The 25,140-nt window shown below is 41.6% G+C and overlaps 1 protein-coding gene across 3 annotated transcripts in view; it reads left to right on the top strand.

Annotated features, from left to right (window-relative positions):
- Positions 1-21,248, top strand: part of LOC140476101 (exportin-1-like) — an 83,043-nt gene extending 61,795 nt beyond the window's left edge. For all 3 annotated transcript variants that reach the window (XM_072568179.1, XM_072568178.1, XM_072568177.1), the window contains 5 exons: positions 3,598-3,766; positions 7,026-7,160; positions 8,611-8,773; positions 10,721-10,817; positions 17,606-21,248. In XM_072568179.1, coding sequence (XP_072424280.1) covers positions 3,598-3,766; positions 7,026-7,160; positions 8,611-8,773; positions 10,721-10,817; positions 17,606-17,752 — 711 coding nt within the window. In that variant the 3' untranslated portion in view covers positions 17,753-21,248. The remainder of the gene's footprint in view (positions 1-3,597; positions 3,767-7,025; positions 7,161-8,610; positions 8,774-10,720; positions 10,818-17,605) is intronic.
- The last annotated feature ends 3,892 nt before the right edge of the window (positions 21,249-25,140 follow it).

The following is a 25,140-nucleotide window of genomic DNA, read 5'->3' as shown; positions in this document are numbered from 1 at the left end:
AAAGAGCATGTTTAGTGGTTGGTTTCTGTGCTGGTTGAAGTCTCTCTGTACCCCTTTCTAGGTCTAAGTATATTAATAGTTATTGATGTGAGCACTGATTTAAAGCAAGGCCAACTTAGATTGAGCAGCAATTTGCCCACACTTCACTAACAAAACATAATGTAATATTTCCCATAATTTCTGTCAGGAAGAAGAGAATTTTAATTTGCATGAGCATATGGATTTCCTTTTGATTAAAATCTCCATCCCATCTGTTCCAGCCAGAATGTTTGTTTGCGATACTGATTGAATGATCCCCTTACATTGGATACGCTGCTTTGACATTGGGTGGGAAAAGGTGGACTCAACTGGACCTCTCAGTCTCTCAGCCCACTTGTCTAGCCTGGAGACAGTGAGGTCTGCAGATGCTGGAGATCAGAGTTGAGGGTGTGTTGCAGGAAAGGCATAGCAGGTCAGGCCTCCTCCTCCTCCTCGTCCTAATGAAGAATGTTCCCCATCCCTCAGTTTCTCAGCATCCAGCGCATCACTTTGTTGCCTCCGCCACCACCCCTTCAACAACTGCTGTCTGCTGAGTCATAGTCCTAGTGGAAACGTGGGTGGCATTGTACCTGTGCTGTGCATCAGTCAGGAGTTGCACAATTGTGTCATTACCTGTGGTTGCAATGGGATAGCCCTGAGTCTCTCAGTACCCAGCCTTAAAGGACCCCAGACCCTCGAATACACCAGGTAAAGGAGGGTGCTCCAGGATATAGGAAACATGGCAACTCTTAGTAATAGGCACGCATCTCCAGGTTGTGTTAACAGCAAGCATTGATCATCATTAACGGAATGGAGCCGCTTCCTAGTTGATGAATTCTGCAATGTTGTGTTCCAGCTCTCTCCCACTTGTATTGTTGATGGATCACTGCACCTATGGTTACACGGCAAATATCCCAAAATTCTGCTGCCTGGGCTTTATGACCTCGTCATCAGGAAACCATTTGAATCAGTGTGATCTTGCAGAGAGTCATCGGCCCCTCTGTGTCTGTGGCTATGGCTGTGTGACGTGAGGTCCATCACGGGTCACCTGTTGTTCCCTGGAAGGAGCCAGTCACACAGGACATCAAAGTAGCTGAAGCCTTTGCAGCCCTCAAGAAGAGGACAGGTGGGCCTCCACCAGCCAGTTTGCTCCAGCATCTGTCACAATTTCATCAGTGTCTCCACATATATGGAGTCTACATCAACTCTGCACCCTGCACGTTCTCGAGGAGTGGAGTTGGGGCTGACCCACTGCAGACCCCCACATGTATTGCAAGTGCCCTCTGCCTGAGCTGGGTAGCCCTCTCCCCTTCGCTTGCTGCCCTGCGGTCCTGTCTCTTTTTTTCCAAATGACAACCTTACTTCACCACTGGGAATGCACTAACAATGGAGCAAAATGTACCTGGCATAGAAGTAAACTTGCTGGACTTTTACATCTGACTCTGTCATAAATCTCACAGTAGTCCATATCACTTAAACCCCCTATAAAACTCTGTCCCCTAACTCTATCCTAGCTCAAAGCATAATAGGCAAAGGAGTGGGGGGCACTCTCCCTTGAAGTACTGTCTCCCTTAAATTCTCTCCCTTGAAGTACTGTTGACAATGAATAAAATGTTTTATGATTTATAGGATATTTACACATTTCCATGAAATGAAAATTTTGAGTTCTCTAAGTCCGATAGACTGGTTTCATAGACTCTGAGAACTCCTACGGCACAGAAAGATGCCATTCAGCCCATTATGTCCACACCAACCCTGCGAAGAGCACCCCATCCAGACTCAGGCCCACACTTATCATGGTTAATCCACCTCGCTTGCAAATCCCTGGCCTCTACAGGGCAACTTGGCATGGCCGATCCGTCTGACCACCTGGGGAGAATATGAGGCAGCAATGCTAAGTACTGAGCCACCATGTTGCCCTTTCCCGTTTACTTCCCGTTTAAAGGTTTATTGGATAAATTCTATATTCTATTACTGCAAATATGAAGTCGGGTCCAGTCATTATTTTTTAATTAACCCTGTGAATGTATTGAGTTGCGATTCTCATGTTATGTTTTCATAGTACTTTTATATCCCCACTGCTTCTTTGTCAACTCCTCCACCCAGCCACAGCTTCCTCCTGTTCATCTGTTAAAAGTAACTTAGTTCTTAATTTTCCTGTGTTGAAATGGCTGGGGTAAATAGAATGTATAAATAGTGGATAGTGCAATGGTACCATTTGGATTGTCGGCACATGACGTTTGTTTGTTTGTTTCTTTCTGTCTGGAATCGATGTCCGATTGTAGACTGATGTAGTGAGCATCTGCACCTATTCCATATGTGAAACCAGTTTGTATAACTTGGGTGTTTTCGCAACTGCAGATTGAATACACAAAACAGTGTCACTTTAGTTATAACAGCCCAAAGGTGCAGAAAGTGTAGAAAACCTTTGATTTGTGTGGTGCTGCATCCACATTCATGAATTTGGATTCTAGACTATTCGAGATGTCTTCTTCTGGCTCATTTCTTTTAATAGCCCTGTTTATTACATATACAGACTATAATACATGGTATTTGGTAATATATCCAGATCTAATCTTATTGTTATGTTATTTAAAGTTTTTGACTAAATGTGTGGTGCTTGCTTTGCTGCGTGTGTTTCTCTCGTTCACAGAGCTAGACTTCAGGCTTCCACCTCGTGCTCTCTCTTTCACTCTGTCAGAGTGTACTGTTTATACCCAATGAGGAGCAGTTCCATGACACCATTTCCCCCAGGGTCCTAAAGCCCATGCACAATAGGAAATATATAACTCTATACTCATCCTTACATCTCGAGTAATCCTGGTTTTTGTTCTGTTATTGAGAATTGTGCTACATCAAAGGTGATCTATTGAGTAATTTCATTTAAAATGCTTCCCCCTTCCTTGCCACTCGAAGATTTTTTTTTTGTTCTCCTTGGGTACCATCATTTTAGTTACCCAACTTGCTGTGCAGCCATTGTTTGTCCTATGTCTCAACATGTGACGTCTGTGGAATTTTGGGAAGTAAGGAGCTGAAAGAGCTTGTGATTGTTTAATCACAAAGCTGGGGGAAAAAAAAATCATGCACTTGCATACCTTGATCATTTTCTGTGTCTGGTATTCTTCCTTTTCACTCTTGAATTTGCCGACACTACCTGTATTCACTGCCTCATCAGTCGGTCACAAACGTTCATTCCTAAGCAGTTTTCCATCCACAGTAGGTAATGAACCAGAATCTCAACAACGTCTTTGTTTCAGATTCTGAAACTGTATAAAATAAACGGTGTGTTTTTTTTAAGATCAAAATCTCATTCTCCATAGCAGGACTTGGCTGGTAGCTCCCCCAGTCTATCAGCTGCTTCGATTAGCCCACTTTGTTTTTGCAATAATAAATTCAAGTTGCATTCAAGTTCAAATGAATTTGAACTTGAACGAACAGGAGAGGTCTGTCAATTTAATTAGAGGTCTGATTTAAGTCTTCAACAAAATTATGTTGTTGGTTGCCACCTACAGTCTGTATAAAGATCTAAATGACGACACAAAATTTCGAGAATTTAATTTTCTTTGTCTTCCTCTCCAGGATTTTGAAGAGTATCCAGAGCACAGGACTAACTTCTTTCTGCTTCTTCAAGCAGTCAATAGTCATTGTTTCCCTGCATTCCTGAACATACCTCCAGCCCAGTTCAAATTGGTCCTTGACTCCATTATCTGGGCTTTCAAACACACCATGAGGAACGTGGCTGATACAGGTATGTTTTGTTGTGCCAAGCGGCCTTTCCTTCCATCCTTCCTTCCTTCCTTCCTTTTCTCTAGTGCAATGGATAAAGAGCCCCAGCAGGTCAATGCTGATGTTTATGCTTCACATGTGCCTCTTCCCACATTACTCTTGCCCTATCTGTATGTTCTACTATTTCCTTTTCCTTTCTCATGCTTATCTGGCTCCTCCTTTCATAGAACATAGAACAGTGCAGCACTGTACAGGCCCTTCAGTCCTTGATGTTGTACCAACCTTTTATCCTACTCGCAGATCAGACTAACCTACATACGCTTCATTTTATTAACTTCCATGTGCCTATCCAAGAGTCCCTAATGTATCTGACTGTACTACCACTGCTGGCAGTGCATTCCACACAACCACTACTGTGTCTCTCAAGAAACTACCTCTGACATCTCCCCAAAACCTTCCTCCATTCACCTTAAAGTTAGTGATAGTCATTTCGGCCCTGGGGAAAGGTCTCTGGCTATTCACTCTTTCTATGTCTCCCATCATCTTGTAGACCTCTATCAAGTCGCCTCTCAACCTTCTTCGTCCTAATGAGAAAAGCCCTAGTTCTCTCAACCTTTCTTCATAAGACATACCCTCCAGTCCAGGCAGCATCCTGGTAAATCTCCTCTGCACCCCCATCCTGCCTATAATGAGGCAACCAGAACTGAACACAGTATTCCAAGTGTGATGGCTTTACAGAGCTGCAGCATAACCTCGCAGCTCTTAAACTTAATCCCTCTGCTAATGAAAGCAAACACACACCACACGTCTTAACAACCTTATCCACTTGGGTGGGTATTTGGAGGGATCTATGGATGTGGACCCCCGATCACCACACTGTTCTCCACACTGCCAAGAATCCTGCCTTTTACCCTGTTTTCTGCATTCAAATTCGACCTTCTGAAATGAATCACTTTGCACTTTTCCAGGTTGAACTCCATCTGCCACTTATCAGCCCAGTTCTGCATCCTGTCAATGTCCCGTTGCAAACTATAACAGCCCTTGACACGATCCACAACTCCACCAACCATCGTGTCATGGATAAACTTACTAACTCACCCTTCCACTTCCTCATCCAAGTCGTTTATAAAAATCGCAAAGAGCAGAGGTCCCAGAACTGTTCCCTATGGAACACCACTGATCACTGAGCTCTAGGCTGCATACTTTCCATCTATTACCACTCTCTGCCATCAATGGGTCAGCCAGATATGTATCCAGACAGCCAAATTTCCCTGTATCCCTTGCCTCCTTTACTTTCTGAATGAGCCTATCATGTATCTTACCAAATGCCTTGCTAAAATCCATGTACATCACATCCGCTGCTCTACCTTCAATATGTTTCGTCACATCCTCAAATAATTTAATAAGGCTTGTGAGGCATGACCTGCCCCCCTCAAAACCATGCTGGCATATTTCTAATCAAACTATGCTTTTCCCAATAATCATAAATCCGTTTCTCAGAATCCTCTCCAATAATTTGCCCACCACTGATGTAAGACTGACAGGTCTGTAATTCCCAGAGTTATCCTTATTACCTTTCTTGAGTTAAAAATCCCACAACACCAGGTTATAGTCCAACAGGTTTAATTGGAAGCACTAGCTTTCAGAGTGCTGCTCCTTCATCAGGTGGTAGCGATGCTCCGAAAGCTAGCGTGCTTCCAATTAAACCTGTTGGACTAGAACCTGGTGTTGTGTGATTTTTAACTTTGTACACCTCAGTCCAACACCGGCATCTCCAAATCATACCTTTCTTGAATGAGGGAATAACATTTGCCACCCTTCATTCATCTCATACTATTCCAGTGGGTAGTGGGGACACAAAGATCGTTGCCAAAGACATAGCAATCTCTTCCCTCGCTTCCTGTAGTAACCTTGGGTATATCTGTTCTGGCCCAGGAGACTTCTCTATTGTGTTTTTGAAATTTCCAGCACATCTTCCTCAACATTCAGCTGTTCAAGCATATCTGCCTGTTTCACACTGTCCTCACAAGTTACAAGGTCCCTCTCACTAGTGAGTATTGAAGCAAAGTATTCATTAAGGACTTCCCCCAACTCTTCTGACTCAAGGCACGAGTTCCCTCCACTATCCCGAATTGGCCCTACCCTCACTCTGGCCATACTCTTGTTCCTCAAGTGTAGAATGCCTTGGGGTTTTCCTTAATCTGACATGTCAAGGATTCATCATGCCCCCATCTACCTCTCCTTGGTCCATTCCCCAGTTCCTTCCTGGCTACCTTGTTACCCTCTGGAGGCCTGTCTGATCCTTGCTTCCTCATTTTTAAGTGAACTTCTTTCTTCCTCTTGACTCGATATTCCACATCTCTTGTCATCCAAGGTTCTTTCACCCTACCATCCCCTCCTTGCCTCAGTGGGACAAACCTATCCAGCACTTGTAGCAAGTGCTCCCTAAACAACCTCCACATTTCGGTCACGCATTTGCCTGAGAACATCTGCTCCCAGTTTTTGCTCCACAGTTCATAGTCATAGGGATGTACAGCATGGAAACGGACCCTTCGGTCCAACCCGTCCATGCCGACCTGATAACCCAACCCAATCTAGTCCCACTTGCCAGCACCCAGCCCATATCCCTCCAAACCCTTCCTATTCATATACCCATCCAAATGCCTCTTAAATGTTGCAATTGTATCCGCCTTCACCACTTCCTCTGGCAGCTCATTCCATACATGTACCATCTTCTGCGTGAAAAAGTTGCCCCTTAGGTCTCTTTTATATCTTTCCCTTCTCACCTTAAACCTATGCCCTCCAGTTCTGGACTCCCTGACCCCAGGGAAAAGACTTTGCCTATTTTCCCTATCCATGCCCCTCATAATTTTGTAAACTCCTATGAGGTCTCCCCTCAGCCTCCGACACTCCAGGGAAAACAGCCCCAGCCTGTTCAGCCTCTCCCTGTAGCTCAAATCCTCCAACCCTGGCAACATCCTTGCAAATCTTTTCTGAACCCTTTCACGTTTCGCAACATCTTTCTGATAAGAAGGAGACCAGAATTGCACGCAGTATTCCAACAGTGGCCTAACCAATGTCCTGTACATGCCTGATCACATTGTAATTTTGCCTCATGGTTTTGCATTCTGAATGCTCCCTGGGTGATGAAGTTTCTGTCAAATTACTAATTAGATGTATTAGCAGTTTCGTCTTGTATTTATGGCTCGCTAGTTTTTGTCTCCCCACAAATTTTGGACTGCGACAGTGGTCTGAACTGAATTCTGCATTTGTTTTTGCAGGGTTGTCTATACTTTATACTCTCCTGCAGAATGTCGCACAGGAAGAGACAGCTGCCCAGAGCTTTTATCAAACCTATTTCTGTGACATTCTTCAGCACATCTTCTCAGTGGTGACAGATACTTCGCACACCGCTGGTAAATCAGACATTTCACTTTTTGATCTTTATTTCTTCTCCTCCCCCCCCCACCTTCCCTTTTAAGATGGCTGTACTGACTGGGTAGGTGGGCTGGTGGGATGTTCAAGAAGGCAGGGAAATTATGATTGTTAACTGTTTCAACAATCCAAAAGAAGTTGGCCTTCTGATCTGGATAGTATTCAAGATCCTGGAAAGGGCGATGAGGGAATTAATGCATTTTTTTAAAAATCCCTCCCACCACCTGTTACTGGCCCAGTGAACTGAGATGAGCTCAGTGCAGTGGTGGAGAGAGGTTTTGTTTTAAGTTTGTTCTTGGGATGTGAGCTTCACTGGCAAGGCCAGAATTTGTTGCCCTAATTGAATGAGTGTCTTGTGAGAGGGTTGTTTCAGAGGCTGTGAAGAGTCTGCCACATGGACCGATTTCCTTTCCTGAAAGCACATTAGTGGATCAAATGGTTTCTGGTTTTAATAATTTGGTTGTCATGATTGCTGAGACCAGCCTTGTATTCCAGATGTATTCATTTTAAATTTGAGCTGTCAAAGTGAGGATTTGAACTCCTGTCCCCAGTGTTTTGGATTAATCTCTCGGTTACTCCTCTCGTGACAGCTGCTATGCTGTTATATATAGAGTTATGTATAGTTTGAGTGGGGGTGAGAATTTGGGGCTATTTCTTTACCATTGGTTGAGTTTTGTACTCGGAAGCTCAGGTGAGCATACAGTTTGGTCCAAACGCAAATCCTTCTGTTTGAAGTTCAGTTGATTTGGGGGAGGGTCTTGGCAAAAGCAGAGAGAAGTAGAATCATAGAGTCATAGAAATGTACAGCTTGGAAACAAACCCTTCGGTCCAATCTGTCCATGCCGACCAGATATCCCAACCCAATATAGTCCCACCTGCCAGCACTTGGATTTGAATAGCATCTTTTCACCGTCATGGCATGTCTCAAAGTGCATTGTAACCCAGTAAAGTGCTTCTGCAGTATCATCATAGTGTAGGAAATGTACTTCCTGTACTGCACTGGAATGTCCAACTAGGTTTTCCTAGAATTTTGTGGTACAGAAGGAGGCCATTCGACTGTACTGACTCCCAAAAGAGTTACCTAGCTAATCCCATTCTCTGACCCGATATCCATAGCCCTCTAAATTGATCACTTTCAAATATCAAGCTCTTATTTTTTGGAATCCTGTACTACCATTCAAAATGCAGCACATTCCAAATCCTATTGGTTTTGTTCAGTGTAGAGCCTTCTGGCTCCAAAGTGCTACTTTATAGAGTTGCTATGTGGCTGAAATTGATAAGAGGCTGCCCATGTTTTTAGAAGTGTAGCCCTGGAGAGGGGAGGTGTGGGAGGAATATAGTTAGTTATTGGTTATATAGATTGGATCTGACTGCATATGATTGTATGAATGTGTTTGAACTTGTAAAAACATTTTAATTTCTCCTTTCCAGGATTAACTATGCACGCCACCATCTTGGCGTACATGTTCAGCCTAGTGGAGGACGGCAAGATCACATTGTCTTTGAGCCCAGCGACCCCCAATATCAACAATCAGATCTTTGTGCAAGAGTTTGTGGCCAACTTGTTGAAAACTGCCTTTCCTCATCTCCAAGAGTGAGTGCTGCCCAGAGAGAGTTGTGATTGTCTTTGGCTGAATGGCTAAAACTATCTGGTCCTTGGTCTTTGTTTTATGCTGAGTTAGCTGATCATGTGGCACAAGTTGTGTGGATTATGCAAGGAGAATATATAGACCGTGTTTGTGCTCCTTGTTGTATTCAGTGTTCCACTGCTTGAAGTGCTTTGATTATGAAAGTGATTATGTCCTGCATTCCTACCACCACATTCCAGAGGTGAAGTTGAGGAACTATCCCGTAATAAGCTATTGAGACTAATAATAATGAGATAAAACCAGTTCATTTTTTTGAGCTGAGGAAGGGTCACTGGGCCCGAAACGTTAACTCTGATTTCTGTCCACAAATGTTGCCAGACCTGCTGAGCTTTTCTAGCAATATCTGAATTTGTTTGATTTCCAGCATCACCAGTTCTTTCAGTTTTTCTATTGTTTTTGTTTTGTTTCTGTCTTTTTCTCTCTCCTTTTTTGTTTTACATGCTCCTCTTTATTTTGTTTCTTTCCTTCAGGCCCAATCCCACTACACTGGTAACACTAAAGGGTTAAGTTAATGGAAGAATTTTTCTCTCCATTTGGGATTACACCTACAGTGTAGACCAGAGCGAATTCTGGTGGTGTGAAATTTAGTTGAGTTACAGGATCAATGTTGGAGACATCTACCAGTTGAAGAAATTGCAATTATTTTTGTTTCATTTTTTTTAAAAAAAAACCTTGCAGCTGTACAGGACATGGATTAGGCCACTGTTGGAATATTGCATGCAATTTTGGTCTCATTCCTATCGGAAAGATATTGTGAAACTTGAAAGCGTTCAGAAAAGATTTACAAGCATGTTGCCAGGGTTGGAGGATTTGAGCTATAGGGAGAGGCTGAACAGGCTGGGGCTGTTTTCCCTGGAGCGTCTGAGGCTGAGGGGTTACCTTATAGAGGTTTATAAAATTATGAGGGGCATGGATAGGGTAAATTGGCAAAGTCTTTTCGCTGGGGTGGGGGAGTCCAGAACTGGAGGGCATAGGTTTAGGGTGAGAGGGGAAAGATATAAAAGAGACCTAAAGGGCAATTTTTTCACGCAGAGGGTGGTACATGTATGGAATGAGCTGCCAGAGGATGTGGTGGAGGCTGGTACAATTGCAACATTTAAGAGGCATTTGGATGGGTATATGAATAGGAAGGGATTAGAGGGCTATGGGCCAAGTGCTGGCAGGTGGGACTAGACTGGGTTGGGATATCTGGTCGGCATGGACGGGTTGGACCGAAGGATCTGTTTCCATGCTGTACATCTCTATGACTCTTGCTTTGTCTTGTGTTCCCACCTAACTACTCTGTCATTTTTCCTCTCTTTAGTGCCCATTGTGTTTCTCACTTCTCATTTTGTTTCCTTTGTCAGAAAAAGTGCAGTTGACGTTCGTGGATTTTATGTTGTGATTTGCAGATTTTAAAAAAAAAACATCCACATTGGTTCATTTCTGAGAACAGTGTCCTTGTTGTTTTTTGTACTACTTATTTCTTCATTGCATATGGACTTTGCTATTTTCCCATCCCTTGTTTACCCTTGAGAAGGTGGCAATGAGCTACTTCCTTGAGGTGCTACTGTCCATGTGGTGGAGGTGCATCCACAATGCAGTTAGGAAGGGAATTTCAGGATTTTGCAACAGTAATAGTGAAGGAACAGCAATATAGTTCCAAGGCAGGATTCTGTGCAGCTTGGAGGGGTAAATATCTCCCTACTTCATGAGGTGCTGTGTTTGGAGAGCCTCTGCTACCTTGACATCAGTCCTTGCTGCCTGAATTTCCTCCTCCAAGGACCTATTTGTAGCTTGGAGAGAAATGTTAATATTCGCTTGTGTTTTAGGCTTTCACTGTTCAGAATTGCATGACAAAAGGAGGTGTAAAATTGTTTCAATTCTGTTTCTGTTATCTTTTCATGCCTCAGTGCGCAGATCAAAGTTTTTGTGACTGGTCTGTTCAGCCTCAACCAAGACATTCCATCCTTCAAAGAACATCTGAGAGATTTCCTTGTACAGATAAAGGTAAGAACTGAATGCAGCGAGAACTGAATCCAGTAAGTCCTGCTTTGGTTGGGGAATTTGTAGCAAAAACACCTTGAGTAATTGTGCCTTGTAGCTAAGCAACGTTAAGGATTTACAAACGCGTGCATTGTGATGCTGCCTTCAGCAGCCTCTAGATTTAGGATTAATTGTTTGCTTTTGTACTCTCAGGAAAAGCAGCAAGCTTTGGGGTTAAAATCTCTCCCCTTTGTTCCCAAAACCATTTTGTTTGTAACCAAAATGCATCCATTCATTGTTTGAACTACTCGGATGCTCTGTGTGGTCAGATATTTAATCCACGTTTGAAACAGTGAAAATCAAAGCAGGAGGAGGCCATTCAGCCCCTCAAGCAGCTTCCTCTATTCAATACAATCGTGGCTGATCATCTGTCTATCTCTGCCATATTCCCAGTTCCTCCCCATACCCCTTGGCACTTTTTAATGTCTAAAAATCTATCTGTATCGCCTTTTTAAGAAAGAGAGAGAGAGAGTGAGTCAAACCGATATATGGCATAGAAACAAACCCTCCGGTACAACTCATCCATGCTGACCGGATATCCTAAATTAACCTAGTCCCATTTGCCAGCACTTAACCCTCTAAACTGTTACTATTCATATACCCGTCCAAATGCCTATTAAATGTTGTAATTGTACCAGCCTTCTCCACTTCCTGTGGCAGCTTATTCCATACACGCACCACCCTCTGCTTGAAAAAGTTGCCCCTCTGTATCCATTTAAATCTTTCTCCCCTCTCCTTAATCCTATGCCCACTATGTTCGTATCCAAATCATTTATATAAATGATGTAAAGCAGTGGACCCAGCACCGATTATTGTGGCACACCAATGGTCACAGGCCTCCAGTTTGAAAAGCAACTCTCCACCACCACCCTCTGTCTTCTACCTTTTGAGCTGGATCTGTATCCAGATGACTAGTTCTACCTGTATTCCATGAGATCTAATCTTGCTAACCAGTCTACCATGAGGAACCTTGTCAATACATCTTGCTGAAATCCACAATGATCATATTCACTGCTCTGCCCTTATCGTTACTTCTTCAAAAAACTCCAATCGCGTTAATGAAACACTGATTCCCCTGCACAAAGTCATGTTGACTATCCCTAATCAGTCCTTGCTTTTCCTAATACATGTAAATCCTGTCCCTCAGGATTCACTGCAACAACTTGCCCACCACTGATGTCACATTCACTGCTCTATAGTTCCCTGGCTTTTTCTTACCATCTTTCCTAAATAGTGGTACCATGTTAGCCAACCTCCTAGTCTTTCAGCACCTCACCTGTGGCTATCGATGGTAAAAGTATCTCAGCAAGGGGCCCAGCAATCACTTCCCTATCTTCCCTCAGAGTTCCAGGGTACACCTGATCAGGTCCTGAGCATTTATCCACCTTTATAAGCCATCCAGAGCCACTGCCTCTGTAGTATAGACATTTTTCAAGTTGTTGTTATTTATTTCCCCATGTTCTATACCTTCCACATCCTTCTCCATAGTAAACACTAATGCAAAATCAGTACCTGGTGCTATGATGTTGTGGCCATAACACAGATGTGGGTTTCTCAGGGGCAGGAATGGTTGCTGGATGTTCCAGGGTTTAGAACACTTAAAAAGAATAAGGAGGGGGGGAAAGAGGAGGGAGTGTAGCACTGCTAATCAGAGAGGGTATCACAGCTACAGAAGTTACCATTGTCAAGGAGGGTCTGCCTACTGAGTCAGTATGGGTGGAAATTAGGAACAGTAAGGCAGCAGTCACCTCATTAGGGGTTTACTACAGGCCCCCCAATAGCAGCAGGGAGATTGAAGAAAGCATAGGTTGGCAGATTTTGGAAAAGTGTGAATGTAGTAGGGTTGTTGTAATGGGTGACTTTAACTTTCCCAATATTGATTGAATCTCCTTTGAACAGATGGTTTAGAAGGAGCTGTTTTTGTACGGTGTGTTCAGGAGGGTTTCCTAATTCAGTATGTTGACCGGCCGACGAAGGGAGAGACCATTTTGGATTTGGTACTCGGCAATGAGCCGGGGCAGGTGTCAGATCTTGCAGCGGGAGAGCATTTTGGTGATAGTGACCACAACTGTCTCACATTCTACATAACTATAGAGAAGGAGAGAAGCAGGCACAATGGGAGGATATTTAATTGGGGAAAAGGAAATTATGATACTATCAGACGTGTGTTGGGAAGCATGTACTGGGAGCAATTGTTCCATGGAAAGGGCACTATTGACATGTTTAAGGAACAGTTGTTGCAAGTGATGCACAAATTTGTTCCTCTGAGACACTCAAGAAGGGGTAAAGTAAAAGAACCTTGGATGACGAGAGCGGAGGAGCTTCTCGTCAAAAGAAAGAAGACAGCTTACGTAAGGTGGAGGAAGCAAGGGTCTTGCTCAGCTCTAGAGGATTCCAGGCAGGTGAGGAAGGAGCTCAAAAATGGTCTGAGGAGAGCCAGGAGGCGGCACGAAAAAGGCTTGGCAGGAAGGATTAGAGAGAATCCAAAGGCATTTTACATGTATGTGAGGAATAAGAGAATGATCAAAGAAAGAGTAGGGCCGATCAGGGATAGCGTAGGGAACTTGTGTATAGAGTCTGAGGAGGTAGGAGAAGCCCTAAATGAGTTTTTTGCTTCTGTCTTTACTAAAGAAAAGGACCTTGTAGTGAATGAAACCATTGAAGAGCAGGTGTGCATGCTAGAACAGATAGAGATTGAGGAAACTGATGTGTTGAAAATTTTGACAAACATTAAGATTGACAAGTCGCTAGGGCCAGACCAGACTTGTCCTCAGCTGCATTGGGAAGCGAGAAATGTGATTGCTTCACCGCTTGTGAAGATCTTTGCATCCTCGTTCTCCACCAGAGTCGTACCTGAGGATTGGAGGGAGGCAAATGTAATTCCTCTCTTCAAGAAAGGAAATAGGGAAATCCCCAACAATTATGGACCAGTAAGTCTCACGTCTGTCGTCTGCAAGGTGTTAGAAAGGACTCTGAGGGATAGAATTTATGACCATCTGGAAGAGCATGACTTGATTAAAGGCAGTCAGCACGGCTTTGTGAGGGGCAGGTCATGCCTCACAAACTTTATTGAGTCCTTTGAGGATGTTACTAGACAGGTTGATGAGGGTCGAGCGGTGGATGTTGTGTATATAGACTTCAGTAAGGCATTTGATAAGGTTCCCCATGGTAGGCTCGTTCAGAAGGTCAGGAGGAATGGGATACAGGGAAATTTAGCTGTCTGGATACAGAATTGGCTGGTCGACAGAAGACAGTGAATGGTAGTGGGAGGAAAATATTCTGCCTGGAAGTCTGTGGTGAGTGGTGTTCCACAGGGCTCTGTTCTTGGGCCTCTACTGTTTGTAATTTTTATTCATGACTTGGATGAGGAGATTGAAGGATGGGTTAGAAAGTTTGCAGGTGACACAAAGGTTGTAGGTGTCATTGACAGTATAGAGGGCTGTTGTAGGCTGCAGCGTGACATTGACAGGATGCAGAGATGAGTTGAGAGGTGGCAGATGGAGTTCAACCTGGATAAATGTGAGGTGATGCATTTTGGAAGGTCGAATTTGAAAGCTGAGTATAGGATTAAAGACAGGACCCTTGGCAGTGTGGAGGAACAGAGGGATCTTGGGGTGCAGGTACATAGATCCCTTAAAGTTTCCACCCAGGTGGACAGGGTTGTTAAGAAAGCATATGGTGTTTTGGCTTTCATTAACATAGGGATTGAGTTTAAGAACCGTGAGATCTTGTTGCAGCTGTATAAAACTTTGGTTAGACTGCACTTGGAATACGTGTCCAGTTCTGGTTGCCCTATTATAGGAAAGATGTGGATGCTTTGGAGAGGGTTCAGTGGAGGTTTACCAGGATGCTGCCTGGAATGGAGGGTTTATCTTACGAAGAGAGGTTGACTGAGCTCGGACATTTTTCATTGGAAAAAAGAAGGAAGAGAGGGGACCTAATTGAGGTGTACAAGATAATGAGAGGCATAGATAGAGTTGATAGCCAGAAACTTTTTCCCAGGGCAGAAATTGTTAACACGAGGGGTCATAGTTTTAAGCTGTTTGGCGGAAAGTATAGAGGGGTTGCCAGAGGCGGGTTCTTTATGCAGAGAGTTGTGAGAGCATGGAATGCGTTGCCAGCAGCAGTTGTGGAAACGTGGTCATTGGGGATATTTAAGAGACTACTGGACATGCATATGGTCACAGAAATTTGAGAGTTCGTACATTTAGGTTTACCTTACATGAGGATCAATGGTCGGCACAGCATCATGGGCTGAGGGGCCTGTTCTGTGCTGTACTGTCCTACGTTCAAAAAACTTGTTTAGTATCTCCCCCCATCTGCAATTCCATGCATATCTTTAAGGGGCCTGGTTTTTCCCAATACCCGTTTGTCCTTAATGTATTTGGAATCCTTTTGGGTTGTCCTTAACCCTATTTACCAAAGCTAACTCATGTCCCCTTCTTGTTCTCCTGATCTCCCTCATAAGTATACTCCTATACTCTTGTAGGGATTCACTCAATCTCTGTTGTCTGTACCTGATCTGCTTCCTCCTTTTTCTTGACCAAAACCTCAATTTCTCAAGTCATCCAGCATTCCCTACACGTACCAGCCTTGCCTTTCACCCTAAAAGCAACATACTTTCTGGACTCTTGTTATCTTACTATTCCCATTTTCCATGATTGAGGACATGTATTGAAACCTAGTTGGACTTGGGTGTTTAATGTTGCAGATTCTTTTCTGCATATTTTGAATAGATTTGCGTAATGAGTGTGGGCAGACTCCTGTGGGTACCCCGCACTGATGATTTAGCAACTCGGCAGGCATTAAGATCTTGAGGTCAGGAGAGGGGAAGATAACTGGCGATGAAAAAGTCTTTACCTTTGGATTCGTACTCCTTTTTTTAAATTCATCTGTGAAATTAGTGTGTCACTGGCCAGACCGGCATTTATTGCGTATCTCTCATTGCCCAAAGGGTGGTTAAATGTCAGCCACATTGCTGTGGGTATGGAGTCATGTATAGGCCAGTCCAGGTAAGGTTGGCCATTTCCTTTCTTAAAGGACAGTTAGATTAGATTATTAGATTAGATTCGCTACAGTGTGGAAACAGGCCCTTCGGCCCAACAAATCCACACTGACCCTCTGAAGAGCAACCCAGACCCATTCCCCTACATTTACCCCTTCACCTAACACTACGGGCAATTTAGCAAGGCCAATTCTCCTAATCTATTAGACTCCTGATTTCAGATTTTTAAAATTGAATTCAAACTCCTCCATCGACAAGACAGGATTTGAACAGGTCCCAAGAACGTTGCCATGGTCTCTGGATTCATAATCTAGCAAATTTAACACTCGCCATTCCTTTTTATTAATTTACTCATGTCCCCCAACCATCCCCACCTGATTTCATTTTTTTCTGATGTTTCATGAAAATTGCATGCTGTCAGAATCTAGACCAGTATTTGTTCTTACCTTTATTGTACCATGGCCTGCAGATCCTGTCCTGAATATTATCTCCCTAAATTTCCTTTTTATTATAACAATTCAATTTACTTGTGAAGTGAGGATCACTGGCCAGTCTAGCATTTTTTTCTCATCACTAATTGCTAGCTAAGATTCACCCACATTGCTGTGCCTTTGGAGTCACATGCAGACCAGATCAAGTAAAAGGATGGCAGATTTCCTTCCCTAAAAATGTTTGTGAGCCACCTGAGTTACATGGTTGCCATCACGCTGGCTTTTTATTCCACAATTTTAATGATTTCAAATTTCATCATCTGCCATGGTGGGTCTTGAGCACGTGTTGAACAGGGGCTGTGCGTTACTAGTCATGACGTTGCCACTACATCATCAGCTCAACTCTTCACCCATCTTCACATGCCCTCGTTTACAGTTTTGGTCTGCGTCCCCATCCCAGCCCTTTTCAGTGTCCAACCAGTGTTGTGGAAGAATCTAAAATGAGTTAATGCTGAGGAGTGTTTGATATTACACGGGATTGACAGGGGAATACCTTTGGACATGACATTTGAAGTCTTTCTCATGGCCACTAGACCAAGTCAGCCCTCTAGAACCCAACCCAGCAAAGAAATTGGTGGCATCAAATCCAATAGGTGTATCCATCACCACGTTCAGCTGTGGTTAGGATTCCTCCTAGAACTACATGCAGTTTCCTAAAATGCAAGTATCTTGTTTAGGCTAGGTGTGATGTTGAATTCTTGTGCTTGTTTTCAAATCGCTGTAAGATCTTGACCCTGCCTATTGCTGTCATCTCTATCAGCACCACCACCCTCCAAAGCATATTCCCTCGTGGATTCCTGATTTCGTAATTGTTCCATCATTGGTGGTTGTGCCTTGTGTTGCCCAGGCTCAAAGTGCTGGAATACTTTCCCAAAAGGTCACCACATTCTCTGCCTTTGTTTTTCTCCTTTAAGGCATTCCTTAAATGCTACTTATTTGGCAAAGCTGTTGGTGACCTTGAATTAGCGTTTGTCATATAATGCTCATGTGAAGTGCTTTAAGACACTTCTTCAAGTTAAGGTGCTATGTACATTTTGAAATTATTCTTGAAGTATCACTGTTTAAGGGTTATATTGGTTTCAAACAATGCTTCGATATCTCCCTCTCTATCAGACAGCAGATGCTCATCAGAAACCTTTTAAGAAAAAATTCTGATGGGAGGGAGGGCTACCACATGTGCTTATTGTGCTTTCACATGAGTTATGAATGGAACAGTAACTGTGATGATTATTTGATTTTATTTTTCTTGTTATTAGGAATTTGGTGGTGAAGACACTTCAGACCTGTTCCTGGAGGAGAGGGAAACAGCTCTGCGTCAGGCCCAGGAGGAGAAGAGAAAGCTTCAAATGACCGTTCCAGGGATCTTAAACCCACATGAAATAGCAGAGGAAATGTGTGATTGAATGAACCCAAAGTGTTACCAGAAAGAATGGATGGGGAAAGGGAGGGTGGGGTTTGGGGGTGGGGTTGAGAAACGAATGAGGCAAGGACAGCGAGTGAATGTGTGCGATTGGGATAGCAAATGGAACAAATCCTTCATCGGTTTAATGTGATGGGACTTCTTAAAAATTGAAATTCCAGCCTGTATGTTTTGTTTCCTTGCAATTACCTCAGGAGAGAGTTTTGTTTTGTTAGAGAACGCTTCACTGTTTCTCATGTTTCCTCCCCGGATTAAAGTTGTACTTCTGAATCAAGAACCTGTTGACAACTAAACTGCAGCCAGTGTTCCACTTTGGGTCGTATGGTGTTGTACAGCTTGAGCTAACTCAATGGTTTAAACCATGATGTAGAACTTCTCGAAATATTCTCTAGTTCAGTTTTATATTAAACCCAGCCTGGTGAGCTTCATAAACTTGGTCTCTGCAGAATGCTTTAAAAGTCACAATGTTTTGTGCAGACTGAGGCAAAATGCAATATTTGACTGTGCTCAGATTGGTTGTTTGGGCGATGCTTTTGTTGACCTGAATGAATGTGTCGTACTTGGGTGAAAGAGAGGCTGAGGCGTACAGTTTGTTCTTTTATAACCTGCTCATGTTAACTAATTATGCTATAAAATTCTCTGTGTGGTTCCTAGCTCGTCGTCTTATCTTGGCAGGGTTCACTGCAGCTTAGTATTCTGTGGAAGCTTTGAAAGGTGATGGATTGGGTTGGGTTGGGATTGGAGCATTAATTTGTTGGTATGAAAACAACCATTCTGTTTGGATGACACGGAGATTTGGAAATTTTTTAAATGAATGTTAACACACCCAGTTTTTAAGTAACATGTTTTTGATGCCAAAAGTGCAAAAAACATTTATGTGCCTGTGTAGAATATTGTCCACATGGCTGTTGGGGAACAAACTGGAGTTTATGAAAGGGTCAACTTGAGTTAGCCTTGTGGTCTTGCCTTCAGTACTTAGCAATCCTCTTGAAAGTGCAGTGTTGGCTCTTTTTACTGCATTTCACCCAAGAAACTTTGCTCAAGTTGCCCTATGACAAGAGTTTCACACCTTTTTTTAAGCAAATTGACTGATTTGTGTGAAATCCCATTGCCCACACATACCGAATTAAAGGCTTTTATCCAATAAAATATTTAGGTGACAATCATAAGATCCATGAGCAGAAATAGGATATTATGCCCCAAAGCATGCTCCGCCAAGTAATAGATCACAAATATTCTACCCACCCCTACAACTCCCTCAATCTGACCTGTATGCAATCCCTGCCTAATCATGAATTTGAATTCACTTTTTTTATTTCAAAAATCTATCTAGTTAGAGATTTATGGAGTTAGTGGATGCTATTTACCACTTTTTTTCTGGACAAGAGATGAAGATATTATTGTGTCTGATGTAAACTCTTTTTTTTTGTGTTTGCTAGTTTCTAAGCAGCAGAGGTCTGGATAGGGGGAGTTCACTACTGGGTCCAAAAGAGGGAACTCTGGCACTTCAGTGCATGAGGAGTTTTCCATCACCTCCACCTCCATATACCAAACCTCAGAAGATGATGTTTACTTTCCTGGTCATTCAACCAGTTTCAGCTGCATTCTGACCATCTGACTGAAAACGTTCAATAATCCACAGTGTTTTGATGCTGTCAAATGTGCTTCAGTCCATCACTTTGAATTGCTGAGCAAAGATGCTAAACACAGGGTGGGGCCAAGTTGTGGGAATGCACAATCGAGGAAGAAGGGGCCAGGGAAGATATATTCTGAGAAACCAAATCTGCATACACCCTTCTGCCACTCAACCATCACTCCTCCAACACTGAATCATTAAGAGAAAATAAACTGATCCTAATCATTCCACTCTTGTTTAGTCTTAGTTTCCCTTCTCATTCCTTCTGCTCCAACCCTCAAAAAAAAAGTAAGGGAAGCCTAGTTTGCATTTCCCTTTGTTAAAACCACAAAATCTCGAAATGGTGTCTGGTCTACTTTTAAGTTAAACTTTACTCAAACGGTAAGGTGAGAGCTGCTGGTTGAAGGGAGAGCAATTCATGCTCACTGTGATCCTAATGTAGCCCACATGAATCAAACAGTTGGAATTAATTTCTCTTAGCGTGAAATTAGTGTAAATACATTTAATGGTGGAGGATGTTACTTGATGGATTCTTCATTCTGCTCCCTCCCTACTTTACATAAAAATCACCGTTTCACCAGCTGTCTCTGCTTGCTATTAAAGATATTTCAACTGGGCTGTTGGTTGTTCAAATGGTTGGGAGGTGTTCCCACACTCTGGGTCACTTAGGTATGGAATAAATGCAATGCATTTTGTGTAGTGGGCTGTAGAACTAGATTTATTTTATAAAGCTGGTATCCCTGTCTGCATTCATTAGATCCAGAAATGACTCTTTTATTCAGGTGCAAATGCTGTACTCCCAATACAAAGAAGTTTATGCTAAATGCATACATCACTTGTACGCAAAATTTTGATCACTCCAAAAATTCCTTTTAAATTAGCCCTAAAATTTCTGCAGCTGCATTCTATACCAGTGTGTATGCTACTTTTGACTTTTACTAATTTTTTTTGTGACTGAACTTTTTAATCTAAATTAATTGGATTTGAGGTATTTGTTCAGAATGAGCCTGCCTGAGAGAAAGATGGCTAATTTCATTTTAAAGTGTAACTCCATTCCCTATGTCCCATGTCACATTCAAGCTGTTCCAGTTGAGAGGATTAATTTTTGTTTCATGGCTGTCACAGGAACATAAGCTTTCTTGTTTTTTGCCTGCAGTGTATCGTATATACATGCATACAGAGAGATAATGTTGTCCACCTAGTATGCGTGCATGTAAATTTTGGTTCTCTTGTGTGTGTCTAGATACATTTAATGCTTTAAGGAGGTGATTATGGACTGCTGTGTCTTTTCATTACTTGTACAGAAAGTCTTGTTTAAGAATCTGTGTAACTTTATAGATTTACACTATACTAGAAATGTTTTATTTGATTTGAATTTGTAGCAGGAAATTGGAAGCAACCTGCGTCCTCCTGCAGAAGTCAAGTACCTCCCTAACTTTGTTGAAAAAAATCTGTACAGCCTGTAATTAAGATGCCTAGAACAGAAATGTTATTTTTTTAATAAGATTTTTGTTAAATTAGATGGTAGTTATTGGTAAGTGTGTCATGCAGTGTATCTTCTTTCATTTTTTGTATTTTTATTTTTAAACTGAATTGTACTCTAACCTGCGATTTGTTTAACATATAATTCTGCTACTTTTTTTGTTTTAAACTATTCAGTTTTCCTCCATGAGGAGTCACCCGAATACAGAAGGACCTCAATGTTTTTTAAACTTTTTTTTAAAATAAAGTGTGTGCCACTGTGGTTGTGATTTTGAGAAGGGTGTGTGTGATTGCATGTGTGTTTTTATGTGCACCTCTTATGTTTTGGTGCGTTTTTCAATAAAAAAAAAGTGACTAGCAACGCAAGTGATTTCTCTGATAGATACTGCTGTTTGCAATCAAGATTTCAACTTATACAGGTTTGCTTTAATTTTTGCAACATTTCTTGCTTTGCAGTATTGGGTGTGTATGGACTGGTTGTTTTATAGTTAGAGACCCATTCTCTTGACTTTTTTTGATTTTAGTTATTTCAGTTGGAACTTTTGTGAGGGAGGGGAAAGGGTAGAAAGTAATTTGCTTTACTTTCTATAATAAGGGGTTACAGACACCAAGAGGTAAGGGAAGCAGAGTAGAATCTCATCTCTTTCTAACTAGGATGTGTTACTAATTAGTCTGGAGTAGAGATGTGCACTTTCTCGCCATCTCCTACTGTTTTAAAGACAGACCTTACTCCATGTTTTCTTTTGAGTTTTTTTGTAGGAGCATGGTATGCAGATTTGAGATATGGAGTGTGCAAATTGTATTTTATATATTTTAAATAGAAGATGATTTTAGAAATTGCTACTCACTGTTGATAAGAGCCATCAGTGGCATGCTTTCAGTGAACTCTGGAGTTGATGGGCTTCATTCATCGATGTGTTATTCAGTAGGCTTTAACGTATGATTGTAATTAAATAGATATAATTTAAGAAGTGAATATAAAGCTGCACAGTTCCAGTTATCAACATATTAGTGCAAATGCGGTCTCATCAAGGCCATGTGCGGTTGCAGCAATCTCTGTTCTTGTACTCGAATCCTTTCACTATGAAGGTCAGCAGTTAATTTGCCACATTCACTACTGGCTGCAAACTTGGATGTTTATTTTAACGATTGGTGTACAATGACACCCAGGTCTTACTGCACCTCCACCTTTCCCAATCCATTGCCATTCATAATTAATTACGGTAATTGCTTTAACACAAGCTCCAGTGAACAGAGAGCCAGTAGCTCATCAGATTTGAAGCTATGCTAGGATTATGTGAGCTAAAAGTGGGCAGATAAACTTATACATTGGAACTTACTAGTATGTTAAATGGTGATATTTACATAGGAGGAAAACCATTTCACCCAGCCAGGAGACCATAAATTCTTTTTTTTTTTTGTCACCTTCACTTTCCAAATGCAGAATTAGTTTGTACTCAAAATGGTTCCAGAGTTCTCTGCCCCTACTGTTCCATCTGAGAATCCATGTATTAGTCACTTTATCTCAAGATTATCATTAGGATTGTGGACATTTCAATTTATGGGTAACCATTTGGCCCATCTGGATTTGGTCAGCAATGCCAATTTAATCCTTTTAATTTCCTTCTCCATGTGACCAGTTTTGCAGTACTTCTCCATAAACTGGTGCTGTAAGATGTACTCATTGTGGTTACAATGTCACTGAAAACAGAATCTCGTGAAGCTTTTTCATCTTGCATTCATCAGCATAACTGCAAGAATGCAAAATCGTAAATGATCACAACAATTTGTATTACAGGAGGAAAAAGGTACTGATTGGTTGTTTGGCAGTTTCACTCTGGCTGAGATTGGTCATGGAATATTTCCTACTGCTTTATAATTGGGGGAGAGGCAGAGTCCTTGCCAATTAGGATCTCTTTTCTTCCTGTGGTATAAATTGTGACAATTTGAAGTTTGAATGAGTGCAAGACAAAAAAGATTCAACTTCTGTTTATGTTCTGGAGTACTGAAGGATTAATTTAATGTCTCCCTCAGTCTGAGATGTTTTACTGTCTTACACTGTACTGGCTAGAGTACATTGCATCATTATCAATTGGGAAGATAATTATTGTTTGGCTCTTATTTGTATGGATCAGAATTTTTTTTAAGACAGAAACTGACCTTGACTTCTGATACTTTATTCAAATCAATAAACGTGAGCATTTTGTTATTTCAGTTTTCATATCTAAAGGCTTGAACAGGAGAGGACTGTATTTAAAATGTTTGTTCAAAATTTGAACATTTTTTGATTAAATATAGTCTGTCTAGTTTCTAATTGTATTCTGTTTTGTTTTAAAGGTTAAGTGTTCATAGTGGGAGTATTGTTGAGAACAGGGATATTGTCATTTTTATCATATCCAGTAATATAATGAGTAGATGTGTGAAAAGACAGTGTGATTATTCATTACTGCTTTACATTTTCATTTTGAAGTGAATGCGCTTTTTCACAGTAGCTGCACAAATCTTTGAGCCTTTTCCAGCTTGTGTGAATTAGTGCATGCAGACATGTCAGCAGCCTGGCAAGTTGTGGTACACCCTCCCTTCAGTTTCTAAATCATTGGGGTATGGGAAGATGAGCAGGTCATTTTTGCTGAGATCTGCTTCTATGTCTGTGTATGCATTACACAAATGCATAAGAGGTGAGGCTTCCTGATGCATTTATGTGCCCGTTTTAGTTCTGATGAAAAGACAAAGACGAAACTTCTTCTACCAAACAAAAATCCAGTCGTTTACTTCTCGAAATTCTCTCCCCACTTCCTGCGCTCCCTTACAAAGCAACAAGAATGAGAGCATTGTTTTGATTTTGAGTTGCCCCAGGTAGTCATTTTAATGTGGAACAAAGTAATAGTATGAAATTGAGCTGGGGTTTGTTTGCAGCTGTCAGAGTAATGGGTATTTTGTTTTACAAGTGCATGACGATTAGACAAAGAGGCTGATCTATGAATCCTATGAACTAATTTATTAGTTGCAGGTCTACACATTATTTATGTCCTTAATTGTAAAGAACAAGAAACGCATTCTGATTCCAAAGCTTGTGGATAATTGGAAAGCTTATGTTAGCACTCTACTGAGACCAGAAGATCAGTTTTCCTCTCTCCATTATTCTGGATAAATACAACATGGTCCTTTTGTGGGCGATTTAAACCCTTCTGTGATTGCTTTAATTACACTATTTTCAATATTATTTTTATACCATCCTTATACTTTTGAGGAATGAGTTTTATGTGAAGTATCCATGCATTTTAAGTTTTATTATTATTGAAACTGATCTTGATGTTTTCCTGTTTTGAGGCTAGTCCAACCACGGCTGGATAACTGTGCAAGATTGGGTGGTATGTGATTGGCCAGTTTTCGGCCTATTAGAGACAGATTTTCAAAGTCCACTGGGGAGGGCTTCTCTTTCCTGTATGAAAGGAAGTGACTGTTACAGGAAGTTTGATATCTACACAGAGAGCATATGCTTTTTGGACTGTTTGCTTTTATTAAAATGTTTAGTGGTGTGGTGGTTCTGGATTCTGACTTGGGAGTTACTGACACTGTGAGGAAGCTGGCCTCGCTAAATGAAGAGCAACGACAATTCATCATTTTGAATTCTCTCCACTCCACAGCCAACATGAGATTTTGTTCTGTGATTTTTTTTTCTTTTTTCTCAGCAACTTATCTTTCAAAATTAATCCTGTACTTCAGCTAAACTCCTGCCCTTATAAGAAAGCGTAAACTAATAATCTGTCTTCTGTACTTGTTATTTAATGTCATTAACTATGTATGTTAACAATAAATGTTCAAACTAATCATTTGAAGGTGGACGAATTTCAAGGCCCAAAGATATGGATGGGAGAGGGGGGAAGCACCTAAATATATGAACCTCTTCAAACAATTCCCTTTTTTGTCAGAATTGCAGTCAAAGCATTATTGCATATTCAAGCATAGTGTGTTGTAGACTGACTACAGAGAGGGACTAATTTCTATAATAGCTATTAATTTTTAAACATAGCAACCAAAAACGTTTTAAAAAGCGATGGAAATGTACTGACAGCAATCATTTTTGACAAGTTAATACATACTTTTTTTCAGTTTTAAGAAAATGTTCAGTCTTACCTTTTTTCTCTCTCAACCATCCCTACCCCATCCTAATCCAATTAGTGATCCCTGTTTATTGGCAAGTGTATCTCTGGGTTTCATGAAAATACCGATGCCTGGATGTTTTTGAAAAA

Source organism: Chiloscyllium punctatum, chromosome 4, assembly GCF_047496795.1.
Source record: "Chiloscyllium punctatum isolate Juve2018m chromosome 4, sChiPun1.3, whole genome shotgun sequence".
In the NCBI taxonomy this organism is placed as follows: Eukaryota; Metazoa; Chordata; class Chondrichthyes; order Orectolobiformes; family Hemiscylliidae; genus Chiloscyllium; species Chiloscyllium punctatum.
Note: the sequence above shows the minus strand (reverse complement) of the source record. Positions and strands in the feature narration are given on the sequence as shown.